Genomic DNA, 18122 nt, shown 5'->3' with positions numbered 1-18122 from the left:
ATAAGAAGAAACAGTCTCCCTTTCTATGTCATAACTCGTGTGTAAGGTCAGTTTTAAATTAAAAAGACTGAACAAAAATATAGTTGCATTTAACAAGTTATGGTCTCTTCAAGTCATATGAGGTTACCTAAACAGAAGTACACTTGAATTCAGGAGAAAATGAAATTATGTATGCATATTCTAGATCTTTTGCCTTGTTGCCCATTTTGAACTTTTTATAAAAAGTAAGTATTGCTTTTATCTTTTGCATTTTGAGGTGTAAGTAATGTTGTTCACATCTTTAGAGGGGCACGTCTTTAGGACCTCAGGGAGTTATTGAAGGGCTGCCGAAGCCCAATTTTGTGGGTGGGATTCACCTAATGAGCTAATCAGTGAAAGCCCTGCTCAAGGATTTTCGTTTGTGCAATTAGGCTTCCCCCTCTCTTGCACAGATAGAGCCATTGGAAGAGAGTGGCATGGAATTCCACCCATTATCATTAGAGATAATGTAGAGAGAGAGAGAGAGGTATGGCTTTAGAGATACAAAGCCATGAGGACATAAATAACTTCATAGCTTCATTGTCACCAGCGTGTTAGTTTCAGCACCACTTTTAATGCTGAAATTGCAATGAAAATGATTAACTTTCTTTTCCCTTTTCATCCTCTTCACAGCAAATTACTTTAAATCTCCTGATCTAACGTTACATGAGCGCTTCTCAAAAATAGAAGATAAGCCATTGGCAAATGAAGTTAAAAGACATTCAAATCCAGAAATTCACAGGTAAAATAAATGTACATTGGTCCAGTAAAAATCTTGCTCGGTAGTTGACAGAACATTTCTTTGCTACCTGGAATGCCTCTCGCCATGGTTCAAAGTTCGTTTCCATATCTTGGCTTGTTTGGAAGCTATTAACCACAGCTCCATGTTCAGATGTAATGAGAACTGTGCTTAGCCACAGCTTGCTTGCACAGAGGGAGCAAAGAAGTGGGAGCAAAGGGACTGCATGTGCATGCATGAAGTTCATTCATATCTTGACTTTCTATGCTAAGATTTTTTTTCATCAGAGTGCAGTTGCGGAAACTTAGCACACAGAGTGCAGCACACATAGGCCTAATCTATCTTGACTTTTTGTCGGTTAATGACTTCCGTTTATGCCTCCGGGATTTCAATCCTAATAGACATAAATTGCATGACTAGGAATGTATACTGAACATGGTGTTAAAACACAGCATTATCTTGAATATGAATATGACCAAGAAGACATGTCTTTCCCATGTGCATCAATTCCTGGCCTCTGATTTTTGGACCCAGCTCCACCAGCACCAGTAAAACTCCTAGTAGCTTAGTGGTTGTAAAGATGCATTATGCAAGTATTTTTGTACTAGGGACTGCCACCCTCCTGGGCCACCCACCTGCCCACTCACTTGCCCACTGTGCCACCCTCCTTATTTGTTTGGTCGACTGGCTTAGCTCGCTTGCTCTGCCTGCTGTTATCATCCTATAGTTCACATGCCACATAAAATGCAGGATGACTTTTTTCTTACACAATATTATATAGTAAGATAATTCAGTTCCTATTGAAGTTAACTTTCTTGCTTCCATTTGACCCTCTTACTGATGCTGAATGATATGCTCATTACATCAGGAGAATCGATATGTCTTTGGCAGAACTTCAGAAAAAAAGAGCTGTTCCATGCAAGTCTGAGCAGGTATGTGTATTTCATTTTTGAATGTAAGGAAAGTGTATTTTCAGTGACAATGTTGTAATTCTATGCCTTCATATTTTAAAGTGGTATATGCTAACTTAAATCATTTGTACTGTACTTACATTTTATATCCCATCCTTTCTTCAAAGATACAAAGGAAGGATTTGTGATTCTCCACACACACACAGGTGGTCCCCCACCCACCCAAACAACCCTGTGAAGTATGTTTTGTTGAGAGAGAGTGCCTGGCTCAACGTCAAGTGAGCTTAATGGCTGAATGAGGATTTGGACCTGGGTCTTCAAAGCCCTACCCCAACACTTAAATCAGTGGGGGCCAGTGTGATGCCCTCCAGATGTTAATTGAAACAACTCACATCATTGCTGCCTGGGACTGATGCGTATTGAGTTCCAGCACTATCTGCAGGGCACTCTGCTTTAAACCACTATACCACATTAGAATCCTATGTCAACATAATCTGTGACACTGACCTCTAAAATTTGAAGTTCTTTGTTTTGTTGGTTTATTTCTTCTAATACTAATCTTGTTCATAAGAACTGTATCATTCTATAAGATTCATAAGAACAAGTGAACTGTATCATTCTACAAGCCATTTGTTGTTTCTTTAGAGCGTGATGAGAGTTCTAGAAGATCCAAATGATCTAAGATATGACATTGAGAGAAGAAGAAAAGAAAGATTGCGGAATGAAGATGAGAACAACTTTTATATCGATGGTGCATCACATAGGTAATTGTGTTCAAATAACAGGTTGCACTTTTAAGTTCTGTTGCATTATATGAACTTTAAAACATATTTCATTTTAGTGTATTTTTTTCTTTCCCCTCATCATTTTCAATGTAGCACTCAAAGACACTTCAGAAATCCTAAGTTTTTAATTTTCTATAATGTATTTAAAGGATAAATTAAAGTTAGTTTTGCTTTCGGCAATAATCTTTAGGTCCTCCTTTCTCTGATGCAGTATATTGTATGTTACTCCCAATAATAATAGAGACGGGGATGAGAAGTCAAACTAGTTTAGATACTAAACTGTCACCATGCTATGTTAGGCTCTGATGGACATAGACTTAGGTAATGATGGACATAGACTTAGGGTGTAGAAAAGTCTACTCATTTATTCCTTCATTTCATCTCTAGCTTGAGCTCAAGTAGGACTATACAGAAGGTTTTTTGCTTTCTAGCCGCACAGCCCATTAGAGATGTCTCTTGCCTTTGGTGGTATAGTTAAACTTTGAGTCAGAAGTCCGAGGGTGGAGCTCTCATTATGCTTGCTTCGATTTGTCTGGTTGTCAAAGCCCGATGATGTCCACTCTGCCTGTAATCCCATCTTCTGGATCCCATCTCCCTCCGAACTAGTCACAGTTTTCCATGAGCATTTTCTCTCCCCACTCATGTATTCTGGAGGACAGCTGTTATTCTTTGGTCATCTCTACCACATGGGAATTACGAGAAGAAGAATGATGGTGTGCATGATGCATAGAGACAGGAGTGAGACACTGACTCTTATTGTCTGTCTTCAACACCCTTTTCATCAGTTTACCCCCCAAAAATGAGTCATGCTATTTTGCAGTACCTAAAAGATAATGTAGCTAATTGGCTTTCTGGAGTGAAGTCCTAATTACATTGTTAACTGTGTATATATAGGGATGCTGGTATTGAATATGGTAATTGCAAATGTGCAGTCCCTTCTATGACGAATAATTCAATATTCTGGGATGCTTTAGGGTTTTTTTTTCAAAATGTATGGCTGTTTTTTTGAGAGTTTGTGATGCTTGAGGTCAAATGGGCAAGTGGACCTGGTATGCATGTATCCAACTTTTCTGTCTTCAGATTACCTGTACAGCTCTTGGCCCTATCCTGTTGCTATTATTTCTTGGTTTCTTTCTCTGCAAATGTTCTGTCTGTGCTCTTCGCCTTTTCCTAGTCCCTATAAATTTTCAAATGATTAAAACCCTGGATTTTGGAAGTCTTATTTAATTAAGCTGTTTAATGAAAAATCTAAACAGTGAAATTAGGTTTAGATGGCATAGGATTTTAAAATTTCACAGTCCACATAGCCTTGACCAACTGGAACAGCAGCGCAAAGCAATATATCGTGTCTTCAGTCATAGTGTTTGCAAAGTGCTGTCTGGCAAAGCTGTTCTGGGTGATGAATGGCCTGGTGAACTCTGGATGTCTCTGCTGGAAGATGAGTCATTCTTGGCTCTCTATACTGAATTTGTCACCTATTTTGTAGACCAGATTACTCAATATTTAAATAAAGTTAGATCTTCTAATTGAATACAGAGTGTGAATTCACAGTGTCAGGAATTTAGCCTGGCTTTATTCGTTGAGATAATTTTAAGTCATTGTTACATCCAGTGAGCATATAGTGCTCAGGCGTACATGACTGACTCAGAATAGTTCTGGCTCGCAAAGGCCATTTGGAAGAAGCTGAATTCTTTTATCATTTGCCACTTTGTCTGCAATACTTCTCTGCACTTGGATGCTCTAAACCACTAGTTTTTCTGGCTTTCAGCTTGCATATGGTACTGAGAATCTAATAACTCCTATTTTATAATCTCTGCCTAGCATAATTTGAATAATTGTATCCTGTTGACCCTCTTGCATCTTTCATTCCTTAAAAACCTCTAGAGAAGATTACTGTAATGTAAGTGGCTGCCCACAGAGACGGCTGGGATGCTTCAGCAAGCATAAAAGTAGTGGCCCATTTTCTGACCAGATGAATTGCCAAGAACCCAGTTCCTTCTACCTGTTTTCCATTGTGGTCTCTTTCGATCTACTGAGAATGCCCTATGGAAATTGCTATCCATGTGGTACATCCACTCTATGAAAGGATTCTCAGTGGCTACCTCACTATTTAAGTGTCCTTCCTCACAACATTCCCAAATAGGAGGAACATCAGTAAGTGCTTTAAAACCTTACAGAAACTGGCTTTCAGTTGCCAGAATTATTTTGGTGGGTACTACGGTTTACATTTGATATTTTCTAGGAATATATTTTTGTTTGTTCAGTATCTGGCCAATTGTGTTTACAGATATCACGTAAATATCACGTAAATATTTGGTAATTCTCCCATTTTATGCATTTGAAGCAAAATACAGCTTCTCATTCTTGACAGTTTTGGGACTTCATATAGAACTCTGTAAAACTGATGCATCCAAACTTAATGGAAATAATGCAGAGAAAAAAGGATTTCATACTAGGTATTTGCATAAATACTGTTGTGATTTTTGACAACTCGCAGTTTGCAATCATGCATAAACTTTTAATCTCGGCATAAAGAGTGTGGCACAGGCAAGGATGCTTTGTGTATATGATATTTGTTGTAGAAACATATGGCTTTCCGTGAGACTCTTCCCTCTTGATTGCTGGTTTGTGTCTGAAAAAGTGTCTGTTTATGAGAAATGTCTTCAGCTCTCAAAAATGTAAGCTACCCATAGTTACAGGAATACACATTAATTTTTTTAATGGGTACTGGCTGTTAATGATTCATCCAACAGAGAGCATGCATTGTTTTTGTATTTCTTCCCAGTCAGGTTATGAAGGCTTCATAGCAACATACTCAGAGTTACCTTGGGTTTATTTTAGTGACCTTTACATTCATTACTCTGCATTATTCTTTGCATGGATGTTTTATTTCATTTTATTTTATCCTACTTAGTCATAAAAACCTACGTGGTTTATACATTAATATTACTGATAAAATCAGATATTTAAAACAAGCTAGCTTCATTTTCTTCAAAACCAGCCAGCCTTTTTAAAAACACACATTTAAAAATTACATATTAAAATACATTCCAAATTTGCATGTCTAGGTAGGCTTGCTTAAAGAAAAGACTTTAGCAGGTATTGAAAACAGTATACTGAAGGTGCCTGCTTGATATCAATGGGTAGGGAGGATTAGCCTGGCTGGCTGGTGAGCTTATTTTCATGGATTAAAAAATATATATTTTAAAATGCTAATTTTAAAATGCTATACTGTTTGACATGGTTTCATTTTAGTTTTCACAGCTTTTAATATTGCGTCTATTTAGGGATGAACAGAGTTGTAGCTTTCCAAAATTACGAAACAGTCAAATGTATGGATTCCAAAAACCTGCAAGATTTCTAAGACCGCCTTTCAGGAAGTTTATTAGGAAACCTCACATGGTAAGTTGAAATTATTATTAATTGAACACATTGTTTGACTATTAAATTGGTTCTTTATCAGGTAGTCAGGGATGCATTTTTGTAGCCCTTTAAAAGCTGCAAACACTAAGAAGGCTTAAGTTGTCCCCTGTATATAAGTGGGTGTTTTTTTAGGAAACCCCCAGTTTAAGTTATTTTCAGGCTGTACAATATAAAAAAACCTATAATGAATGACTGAGTCACTACAAACTGGTACTTTTTATCTGTATTGGGAAACCTTTTACAACTTTGTTGTTTTCAGGTTGTACACTTCAATAGTAAACAAACTGCGGCTTGATAACCAACAGAAGTTTCTACTCTCCAGCAAAAATATACTAAAAGTTCCTCTGAAAATGGGCTAAGAACTTTTCTCTTTCCACAGAGCCAGCACAGCCCTAACCTCACTTTCACATTAATATATAAACCCAGCTTGAAATGGAAAAACATATAAGGCAGAGTGGCAAGATTTTATCTCCCCATGCCTCATTTTCTGCATGATTTTTCTTCGAAATTAAACACGGGGCTGTTGCCGCCTGTCTGCCTGCCTTCCCTGAGCAAGCGGCCGCTGTGCTTTGGCTTGGGGAAGGGCGCTTGCTTGGGGAAGGCAGGCAGGTGGCAACAACCCCGGAGCTTCCCCGGGCTGTTGCCGCCTGCCTGCCTGTCCTTGCTGTTGGCGGTGGGGGGAGAGGAACGAACGGAGAGAAAGGGCAGCTTTCTCTCCATTCGTTCCTCTCCCCCCACCGCTGACAGCAAGGACAGATCCCGGGGTTTGGAGAAGCGCTGAACCCTGGAATCTGTCCTTGCTGTCGGCGGCAGGGGGAGAGGAACGAAGGAAGAGAAAGGGCAGCTTTCTCTTCCTTCGTTCCTCCCCCCCCCCCCGACAGAGCTGGCATCTGACGGGGGTTCGGAAGCCCCGTCAAATGCCGCTCTGTCGGGCTAGGCGGCGGCGGGGGGGGGGGAAGCGGAGAAACGCATCGTTCCTCCCCCCCCATGCGCTAGTTCCCCTTTGTGTTCCGCTGGCCTCTTCCAGTTGCCCCTCACTGCTCGCGGCAACCGACAGAGACCAGCTGAACACAAAGGGGAACAAGCTGCAGCGCGGGAAGAAGGCAAAGGAAAATGAGCTGCTAGGTGCTGACAGCTCATCTTCCTTTGCCTTCTTCCCACACAGTAGCTGGTTCCCCTTTCGCTAGAGGAATACCCTGTAGGTTTTGTGATCAGAGGTTTTTATGGCCACGCTTCGCAAGACGAAGCGGCAGCCATAGAAAACCTCGTCGTCTTGCGAGGCAACCTCTGATCGCAAAACCCATTTGTCTAGCGAAAAATTCGTCTAGCAGGGCATTCGTCTAGTGAGGTACCACTGTATAGGATGGCTGAGTTACAGGTAGGTAGCCGTGTTGGTCTGGCGTAGTCAAAACAAAATAATTTTCTTCTTCTTCAGTAGCACCTTAGAGACCAACTAAGTTTGTCAGAGTGGCTGGGTTGAGCTAGGGATGAGCCACAGCTGCTTTTCCCTCCATGATAATCATGAGAGGGTGTGGAAGAGAAGAAGCCAAAAATGGAGGCAGCTCTTACTCTAGCTGAGGGATTTGTAGAGAGCCAGCATGGGGAAAGGAGATGGAACCTGCTGAGGCTACGAGGAGCAGCAGAAAAGCTTGTACAGAAAAGGAATTTAAGAAATGGTCTAGCTGACTCCCTTTTAGTTAGCCAGTTAGGAGACTGGCAGAAATAGTGACTCAGAAGCAGCAGTTGGTCTGGCAATTCAGTTTGCTGACTTAGTTGAGGAAATGCCAGCAGATGTTTTAAAAGAGCAAAATACCACAACTGCTTTTTGCTGGAGGTTGGTCATCAGATTTAAATCATGATTGGTATGGGGACAGTGGCAACAATATTCAGTGATGACTGAGACACCCCCTTTCTAGTATTTAAGTACTAATTTTCCTGCTTTGTAGAGCAGCAAATATTATTGCCCTTCTCTACTGCAACAGGACTCTTCTAGCCCTTCTTTCTTTCTTTCTTTCTTTCTTTCTTTCTTTCTTTCTTTCTTTCTTTCTTTCTTTCTTTCTTTCTTTCTTTCTATGTATGTATGCCACCCTATATCCGGAGGTCTCAGGGCAGGTCACAGGATAAAATCATAACATGAAAACATGAAGTACACAATCTAAATAAAAAACAAAAGCAACCCAATAACCCCCACATTCATTGCAGATGAATTATTACCTTTGGATCAGGTTCAGGGTTATACTGTAAATGCCCGAATGCTGTTCGTTCACTAATTGATTATCTAGGTAGGCAAAAAATGTTTGTAACTTTTAATCCTAGGACCTTTATTTGACTGGTTTCTTTGGTTTTCTCATTCATCCTTAAAGAGGTACAGTGGTAGCTCTGGTTAAGAACTTAATTCGTTCCGAAGGTCCGTTCTTAACCTGAAACTGTTCTTAACCTGAAGCACCACTTTAGCTAAAGGGGCCTCCCGATGCCGCCGCAGCACAATTTCTGTTCTCATCCTGAAGCAAAATTCTTAACCCAAGGTACTATTTCTGGATTAGTGGAGTTTGTAACCTGAAGCATTTGTAACCTGAGGTACCACTGTAGAACTGACCCCCCCCTGAAAAAGCTGTAAGAGCAAACGCTCACTTAAAACGCTCATTAAAACACCACGTGGCAGTTCACACATCATTGTTTAGGTATACCAGGAACATCGAGAGTTATGGAAGACTGATACAAATGTTTTATGAATCTTTTGGGGCATGCATTTGACCCCAGCTGTTGATAGAAGGTTAAACTGTTAGGAATAATTATTCTTCATAGTTATTTCACATTTTGGTAGAGTCATGGAGAAGATAATGTAGCTGGAGCTTGAGTATCAAAAAAGGAAAGTTATTTGCAGCTAGGAGTGCGGGGGTAAGATGGGCCTGAAGAAGACCTTTCAAAAGTTAACAGGGAAAATAAGGATAATTCTAGATGCTACATTCACCTTGGAGATTATCTGTTCAGAATATCTGCTCAAAGATGCATTCATAGCACTATTTAATAAACACTGGCCGCTCACTTGGTCCTCTTTTACAAATGCTGCAAGGATTATGTGTCATCTAAGACACATAGAACAAAAACTGCAGGGACAAACCCCTCCAAAGGAAACCCCTTTAAAGAGTATCAGTAAGTCATTTATGCTGCTTCAGAAACAAATGGTATTATTGTCACTTAACGTAAACCATTAAATCCACAGAGAGTGTGTGTGTTTTACAACTGTTTCAATTATAATTGACAAATTACAGTATAATTCATATTTTTTTTGTAAGAGTTTAAGTGTGCAGGTGTTTAGTGTAATTTTCTTTTAATGCAGAATCATTATTATACTTCAAAATCACATGGTGATATTGCACATGATCGGTTTGAAGACAATACTGAACATCATGAAACATTTCGAAGACCCTTCAAGGTATGAATTCTAATTTTGTTGAATTCTAATGGAGTAGAATAATTCATTTGTCTCTCTTCCACACCCCTTTTCCAGGTTGCAATATCTGTTTTTGAACTTTATACAGTATTTGAGTATTGAGGTAAAAAAATGAAGTAAAAAAAGTAGGAAGGCATAGCATCTCTGATAATGAGTTAAAAAACCAACCACATATGAAAAATTGCCCTGCTTTAGAAAGAGCATCATTGTCTTATGAAAAGCCATTGTTTATGCCAGTTGCAGAAACAATTGCATTATAAACAAAGATGCCGTGTATCTCTTCCTACCTGTTGAAGGCGTCAAGCTATACATGGATGAATTTGTTTCTACTAATAGTAGGAAAGAAAGTAATTAATTTAATCTAGAACAACTTGTTTCTCTTTTATTGCATTTGGGCACTGTTAATTAAGATAGAGTTATTGTTTCATTTGCAAAATGTTGCTTTTACACCATTTGGCATCCTCTTCATTTGTTATACAAGATGCACAAAATTGTTGATTAGTTCTGAGAAGGTGTTGTGCTGCACACTATCTCTTGGCTACAAAGAAAAATATGGATTTGAAAGTATGAGATAAATTATAGAAGAAATCAGCACAATCAATCCCCTTTTGCTTCATTTAATCATCAGAAGCAGCTTTGGTAAAGGAGCAGTGTATTCTCAGTTTTTTGCCTGGATCCGAAAGAAAATATACAGATTTATTGACATTTGTTAAATGGGCATATCCAGTATATGGATGTATCACCGGGCATCTGTTCTACTTTTGTATTGTGTTGAATTATAAGAGACTTAAGAGATGCATTTTATAGAGAATTAATCGCATTTAAAATTCCTAAACATGGCATGTTTTGAAAGTTGTTTCCACTGTAACATGTGAAGATGGTTTGTGGTGCTGTGTTAAGTCTTGAGGGGGAAAAGATCATTACAGTGGTACCTTGGTTTAAGAACTGCTTAGTTTATGAACAACTTGGATTAAGAATGCTGCAAACCCAGAAGTAGGTGTTTTGGTTTGTGAACTTTGCCTCGGAAGCAGAACATGTTCCTTTTCCTGTCGAGTGTGTTCCATTTGTAAATTGAGTCCCCCGCTGCTATGGGAAAGCACGCCTTGGTTTAATAACGCTTTGATTTAAGAACAGACTTCTGAAATGGATTAAGTTTGTAAACCAAGGTACCACTGTATCTTTAAAAAAATTCATTATACAGTAATGTGTACACTTTAAAATTATTGACTATCAGATTAAAGGGTCAGAATTCTGAAAATTTTTAATATGGCCATTCCTTTTCTTCTCTAACAGCCCCACTTTAGTGATGGCCGTCCCCACTTTAAATCAAACTTAGTACAGAAGGGTTTATACATACAGGCCAAATACCAACGATTACGTTATGCTGGAACAAGGGGATTTACCACTAACAAATTTAGAGGAGGATTTTTGAGGAAAGATAAGGTGAGTGGATTTTTACTTCGATCCCAGAATATGCTGCTTTTATCTTTAAATATTTTGTATGCAAGTGTTCACACTGTACCTCCTTCTGATTACTGAATGCATTCATTTTGTGACAGTTGTAGTCTGTCCTTTCTCTAAGATGGTCAGAGTGGCATTTTAGTTTCACTGCACTATGAGGCAAGTTAACCTGAAAGATGACGATCCCAGGCTCCCCAGTTTGCTTCATGGCAGCTAGCTGCTCACTGCTTATAGTAGTATGCAGGAATAGAAAGACCTTGTCCTGACCCAGGAAGGCAATTATATTTTTGTTGCAGAGTGAGTATTTAAACCTGAGTATCCCATGCCCAATCTGCCACTGGATATAATGTTAAGGGTCTCCTCTTCACTCCAGGAGCAGAGGAAGTCAGCTTCTAATGCACTCCCTGCCACATTACTTTCTCCAATAGGGTCAGGGGGGTCAGCTACCATTAACACAGTTGCACAGCACAACAACGAAAGGTATCTATCATTTCCTCTTTGGCAGGCTTGAAGCTACATGCTTTAACTAATGAGAACAGTGCAGGCGTCTATCCTCTGGGAATCTGTCCCTGAAAAAGGAAGCAAAATAGGCAGCCCGCACTACCCAACTGGTGAATTCAGAGGGACACATCCTTTTTCTGTTTCCTCCCCTGTTTAACAGCAGGGTGAGATGCAGAAAGAAACCGAGGGGGGGGGGGAAGGGGACAACAAATCTGCATTCAGCTCTTCATTTGCCCATGTGCATAAACACAGTGCAACTAGGGTGACTTGTATTCTCTCTCCTCAATGAGGCAGATAGCTTCCTAGCCAGAAAATGGTCTGATTTCTATTTGTCTCTTAGCTATGCTTAGAGAGACAGAGATAATGTATGTCCACTTAACCAGAGCACACCTTTCCTCATGGAACAGAACTCAATTCCAGATGAATGAGGCTGTTTCCCTGTTTCCATCCCCACCTCCTTTTCGTTCCCGGAAGTAGAAAGCAGTTTGTATTGCATGCTCCAGAGCAGAGCTGCTTTCTTGAAGCAGCTTGCGTAGCCATTTTCTCCCACCCTTGCAAGGAGCAAAAGAGAAAGAACATCAATTGAGTATGAGTTCTCTTTACTGGGGGGGGGAAGGGGGGGAACCAGAGCCTTTTAACACAGAGAGATTGCATCAAGGGCCATAGCTTGATGCTAAAGCATCTGGCTTACATACAGAAGGTCCCAAGTTCAGTTTCCAAGTATAGACTGGTAATGTTGCCTGCCTGAAACCCTGGAGAGCAGCTGCCAGCCAGTTTAGACAGTACTGAGATGGACCAGTGGTCTGACTCTGTTAAAACAAGTTCCTGTGTTAAGTGTTGTTTTTTGACAAATGTTTAGATCAGTTGGCATATGGTCCTCTCATGATGTGTGGTGGAGTGGCAGAGTTCTCTCAGTCCAAATGCAGCCATGGCGAGCTCACCTTCCCCCTTTCCTGTCCCATGGAACATGGAGCTTCAGAAGCAGCATTCTCTTGAAACACAGGATAAATTAAAATGTGGATTAACTACAAAAACTTACTTCGTATAATAACATATATTTCTCCTTAAATAGGGCCTGGAAATATGAGCTGCAGTACTGAAGGCGATATCTCTGATTATGATGATCGTTGCAAGGGAGCATCCGATTGCATTTGTCAAGAACTGAAATGGGAAAAGCAAAACTAATACTTTAATTTTTCTTGATAAAGATAATTTTATTTTTCATTAGTGGGATGTTGCAGAACTTTTTTACAGTTTTAATAATGGCTTTTCAAATACAGTATTCAACTGAACATTGCAGGGTTGCTCCTTTTACTTCCTCTTGCCGGCAAGTCAGAGAAAAAAAAAAGACTGAAGGGAGTCTTTATTTATTGAATATTTCCCCCCCACTCTAAGCATGGTTTTATTACTAGAAAACGAGTTGTCATACACAGAAGTTTATATGTTTAAAGTTTATTTGCTTATATAATAAAAATCAAAAAGTGCCTATGCCACGAGTATCTTATGATTTCTCTAAGCAATAACTTCTGAATTGCTACAGCTCTGCTCACCTGGAAGTTTTCTTAATACTGAATACAGGAATAGCCAATGTGGTGCCCTCCAAAGGTTGTGGGACACATCTCCCATGAGCCCTAGCCAGCATGTCCAGCAGTAAGGGATGTTAAGAGTTGGAGTCCAACAATATCAGGAGGATACTATGTTTAATAAATTTGGTTACATTCTGTTATGCAAAAATGAAATTTGCCAGAAAACCTCTAGCCAGCTCGGAGCTGTTAAAAAACCAGTAGAATGTGTGGATCACGGAGTGTGTGTGGATGACACCCAACATTTTGCAAAAGGTCTTTCACTTGTGCACCCTTCCTCCAAATCTATTCTGCTGCATCCCCAACCCTAGATCAGATAAGTAGAAGGTAGAGGGGCTTTAGTGGGAAGATGGAATCAATTCCACCAGTGGTGTACATTCTGCAGGGAGATGGTTAATTGTGTTTCAAACCTTGTTGCAATGGAGTAAGTTTGTAACTTGAATCACGATATATGCAGCTTTATCTCTGGGTCCACTTTTGTAATAGCGAATGGTGTCTTCAGGTTCCCAAAGTGCTACACTGAGTACAACTGTCTAATAATGCTTTCAAAGAACTATGAACTGTGGGATGTCTTACAACAGCACTGAAAGCTGTAGGCATCCCCGTAAGCTCCAACTCTTCATTCACAGCCTCTTGCTTAAACTCAAACCAAGGCCATTTGAAAAAAAACACAAGATGTTGGGAATAAGAAGAGCTGCATGTGGTTACTACATTGCAATGCATGAGAAGTGTATTGTGGGGCAATGGATACGAATCAGAATATGAGAAAACAACAAACTTGTTGCATCTGAAATAAAAGTAAAAGACAGGAAATCACTGTGAGAACAAACATAATTTCACAGGACAGAAGGTAACATTACTGGGTAATGAGACTTTAATTTCATAATAGTGAGCAGAAAAGATAGCCCCTAGAAGCAAAAAAAAAAAAAGGCACACCTGTTTTTCTTTTTTAATCAGAAGGATGCAGATGGTGATATAAGTTATTAGGATATGACAGTTAAAATTCTGGAGTGTATATCACAGAAGTGCTACGGTAGTATATTTCATAGGCTCATGTATTTCCAGGAGCAAATAATTCACCTGTATGTTTTCTGTAGCGGATAATCTTTTATTTCAGCTGATTTGTCTGGTAACACTTGTTAATGAAGTAGGATGCCTCTCAGCTGCTTAATTATTTTTTTAATAAAGTTTGTTAGGAGTTGGGGAAATAATAAAATACAAATATTTTTCCCCGCCTCTTTAATTTTTGCAGATGTATAAAGTGCCCAATGTAAAAAGCGGTAAAAAGGATCTGTACAAATGATTGTTTTTCTGCAGTGGTTGGACAAGCTGTACCTGCCAAAATTCTCTCTTCTATGCAACAACTGTTAACCATGGAAGAACAAAATTCTGCATTTACATTTCCTGTTCTACTGGATCTGTATGCCAGAGTGTCTTCTCACAGTAACAAAAGGAGGTTGCAATTAGCCAGATCTTAGCCTTGTAAGTTTCTTCCCTAATTATAATACATTATAGGTTTCTTTCTATCATAACAGAACTGAGTCTGTTCATAACAACTGTCACCGGTGCATTTTTATCACACATGTGGCCTGCTTTTGTTGAGTTTCCCTATAACCCAATCTTTTTAAAATCTTTCCATTTTAAAATAAGTGAGCTGTGAAGAATCCAGGTCTACATATAACACATTTGTCCTCCACAAAATACAATTATTATGTGCAAAGTTCTGATAATTAATTGAAGCAAATATCCTACCAACAGATGGGAAAGAGAGAGCTTATTAGGCCTTTAATTTAGATGGTGATGATTAATCCCTAGCTGTACTATAAACATTTCTTTACTTCAGCATCTCTTAATGTGTATTTTGATGTCATAAGAGTGTAAAAGTGTGATAGTGCTAAAGTTCATTGCTGATATGTTATTTATGCAGTCCCATGCAGTAAATGATCCATGCTGTGATTTTAACTAAAAATTCTTTGAAGGTTTTTTGGATTACTAGGAATGGCTGTGGCAGCAGTAACTGTATAAATGCAAACTATTTTATTCCCCAAGCCTTTAACAATTAGGCATTTATTGAGTTAATAGTTGAATGGGATCAAGCTTTAAGGCCTTTTTACACAATCTGCAAAAATGTGTATGTACAGTTATGTACAGTTACCAATGAGAGGGAAACTTCCCCCAGAAGCATGTGATATGCTGTTGCTGAAAATCAGAAGCTGGGCTAAAGGGAAATTTAGTCTGATCCAACAGATCCATTCTTATGTTAGGTTTTGGTTCTTGGCATGATATCAGAAGATGAGATGGTAAAGGCATATGGACCTTCTCACCCCTATCTGTCATTTATAACTAGTAGGGCTCGGCCCCAGTGCTCACCACACACACACCCCACCCCCATAGTAATACCAAAGACCTCCTTTCCAACCCATGGAATTATTACACCCCCTTTTCGGTTCCCCAACTCTATTTCTGAAGTGTCCTCTCTTGGGACTGGCACTTTTAAACAATGTCAGAGGTTTGAGTAAAGCAGGGGGAGCAGGATTCTGAGGGGTTGCCTTTTTAAAGAAAACAAGCAAGGATAAATAGAGATGGGCATAACACAGAAGCAAACACCAAGAAATTAGCACAACAGAACCTTTCCCAACTCCCTTCTCACTGTGCTCAAATCTTGTTTTAAACTACCACTTTCCACCCCTCATTGTCACCTCAAATGAAGCCTCTGCCATTGTTTAAAATCACATTTTTTCCTCCTTTGTTTCCTTCCAAGGATGTGGAGCCCTCAGGTATTCCACTGTATGAATGCTTTCTTTACTCAAACACCTGTTGTCTTAGTAGACCACAAGCGTAACATGAGTCAACAGGGCAATGCAGCAGCAAAAACGAAATAAAAAAGAAAAAGCTACGGTAATGCTGTTCTAGTCTGCAGCAATGGAATTAAGAGTCCCAGTCGAGGGAAGTCATGGTCCTGTTCTATTCTGCCTCAATCAGACCCCCACCTGGAGTATTGTGTTCAGTTCCGGGCACTACAATTTAAAGAGGATATTTACAAGCTGGAACATGTGCAGAGGAGGGTGACCATGATGATCAAGGGTCTGGAAAACAAGCCTTAGGAGGAACAGTTGAGGAATGGGGTATGTTTAGCCATCTTTAACTATCTAAAGGACTGTCACATGGAGGATGGAGGAAGCTTGTTTTCTCTAGCTTCAGAGCCTAGGACCCAAACAAAAGGATTCAAGTTACAAAATACAAGATTCCTACTAAACATCAGTAAGAGCTCAGAAGGTTGTGAACTCTCCTTCCTTTTAAGCAGGTTTTAGGCAGAGGTTGGATGGCCACCTTCCTGCATTGCAGGGAGTTGGACTAGGTGACTAGGGATCCATTCCAACTCTATGATTCTATGATTCACTTTTTCCCATAGAAATGATTAACTTATGTATGGGAGAAAGAAAAGAACTTCATTTGGAAATAGTGCTTGATAAGGAAAAACTTGCTTCTTGGACTAAGAAACAATAGTGATGGGATAAGCTCTTCCTCCATCTCAAGCAGTTCCTCAGTAGTATTCCTTAAAGTGTGTAAGAAGTCAAAGTGTCCTTTGCTTTGGAAATAGTATGATTTCCTCATGGACATTTTGCACCTTAATTACTGGTGGAATTAATTTAAGTTACAGGTAGGTAGCCATGTTGGTCTGCCTTAGTCGAAACAAAATTTAAAAATTCACAACCTTCCCCAACTCCCTTCTCACTGTACAGTGCGCAGTGTGTCTTTGTGTCCTCTAGAGGGCCACCTCACCAAAAAAAATATGCTCAGGGTGATCTACACATTCATTTCCTCTGCTTTTCAGGGTCTTTGCAAATCATGGATCTTCCTCTCTGTTATAATAGACACACCAGTAACAACAGAAAAGATGCACAGATTGCCAGCTTCTTGCCTTGCTATTAACCAGCAATCAGGACTCTTTGTCACAGCAGCAGCAACGAGAACGAAGGTACCTGCTGCTTTTCTTCCCCACCCTTCCACCTTGAGATTATTTTATAAATTGTAGCCAGACCCATATTGAGGCATGGCCCAGATATAGCATAACCCTGGCTAGGAACCCTCTCTAGCCCCATTATGAGGTGGCAAGGGTTTTGCTGCTTCTGACATTGCTTGCAGCGGCATGGGGACCAGGCTTAATCGCAGTATCCCAGCTGGCCACATGTAAAAAGTTGGGATTCTGCAGTTGGAGAGCCTAGCCCTTGCACCACTCCAAATAAGCTGGTGCGCACAGGGACTGGTAGGGTGGAAGGCAGGGAGGCCAACGGCAGATGGAGCCAGAGCAAATGGCAGGCAGAGCCAACTCATTCTGGTTCAGTCTCCATGCCCCGTTTTACAGGGATAAAACAGAAACTGAGAGGAAGCTGACAGGTAGTGCCACCCCTTGGGCTGGCTGTAAGTAAGAAGACAGGAACGTGAGGGCCAGCTGAAAGCAGTCTGAGGTTGGTGGGGCAGTGTCCCATTTGTCCAAACGGACCACTGCATCTGACTCAGGGCAGAAGGGAAACAAGGTAATTTCCCTTCTTCCCTGGAGCCATTGAGGCATTTTAAATGTGTGTGGTTGCCTTTGTCTGCTTTTGGGTTTGGAAAGGGGCAAAAGAAAACAGCTACCTCATCTAACAGTCAGACCCCACCATATCTGGAAGTGAGTTGTACTCTCTATATTAAATTACTTTAAAAATCAATATGGTATAATGGGAAAGTGAGGAGTTTTCTATATGAGAGACTATGTGTGTTTGGGGATGATGTGCGTATGTGTAGCTGAGTGTAGGATGAGAGGATTTGTATGTTAAGAGTTGAGGGTCCCCCCCCCGGGAGGTCTTTAAAGAGAGAAACTGCATTCAAAGGAATACTTTTGCGTGATGAGGACCAAACGTCCCTGTCTTCTTGGCACTTGGGTTCCGAGACAAATTACATGCCTTCTAGTGTCACCTCTGACTTGTACGTATTCAGTGTGATCTTGGGCAATAATCTCCCATCTAGTCCAGCACCTGGTTTGTAGCAGTAGCCAGCCAAACGCCTCTGAGAAATTTAAAAACAGCAGAGCATTTACCTATTCCATCATCAGCATTTGGTATTGAGGCAGAGTGTACGTGTCTTATGGCTCCTCTATATTACTGCTGCCAAATCCCTAATTGTGAGGCTTTTCTTCCACTGTGTAAATGTCATGGAATGTGACTTTAAGCAACATCACTGTGTGTTCTGCATGCACACATATGG

The 18122-nt window shown here is 40.2% G+C and overlaps 1 protein-coding gene across 7 annotated transcripts in view; it reads left to right on the top strand.

The window, feature by feature from the left end:
• BCLAF3 (BCLAF1 and THRAP3 family member 3) overlaps positions 1 to 12780 on the top strand; it is a 29211-nt gene extending 16431 nt beyond the window's left edge. For 6 of the 7 annotated variants that reach the window (XM_088667789.1, XM_035116802.3, XM_088667788.1 and 3 more), the window contains 7 exons: positions 652 to 760; positions 1626 to 1689; positions 2314 to 2432; positions 5741 to 5855; positions 9217 to 9312; positions 10624 to 10773; positions 12365 to 12780. In XM_088667789.1, coding sequence (XP_088523915.1) covers positions 652 to 760; positions 1626 to 1689; positions 2314 to 2432; positions 5741 to 5855; positions 9217 to 9312; positions 10624 to 10773; positions 12365 to 12379 — 668 coding nt within the window. In that variant the 3' untranslated portion in view covers positions 12380 to 12780. Of the gene's footprint in view, positions 1 to 651; positions 761 to 1625; positions 1690 to 2313; positions 2433 to 4337; positions 4608 to 5740; positions 5856 to 9216; positions 9313 to 10623; positions 10774 to 12364 lie in introns of all 7 variants that reach the window. The other variant, XR_015949530.1, reaches the window with a different exon arrangement.
• Positions 12781 to 18122: the final 5342 nt, after the last annotated feature.

The sequence above is a fragment of the Zootoca vivipara genome, chromosome 4 (assembly GCF_965207765.1).
Source record: "Zootoca vivipara chromosome 4, rZooViv2.hap1.1, whole genome shotgun sequence".
NCBI lineage: Eukaryota > Metazoa > Chordata > Lepidosauria > Squamata > Lacertidae > Zootoca > Zootoca vivipara.
The sequence above is the reverse complement of the archived record's forward strand: the minus strand, read 5'-3'. Positions and strand labels throughout refer to the sequence as shown.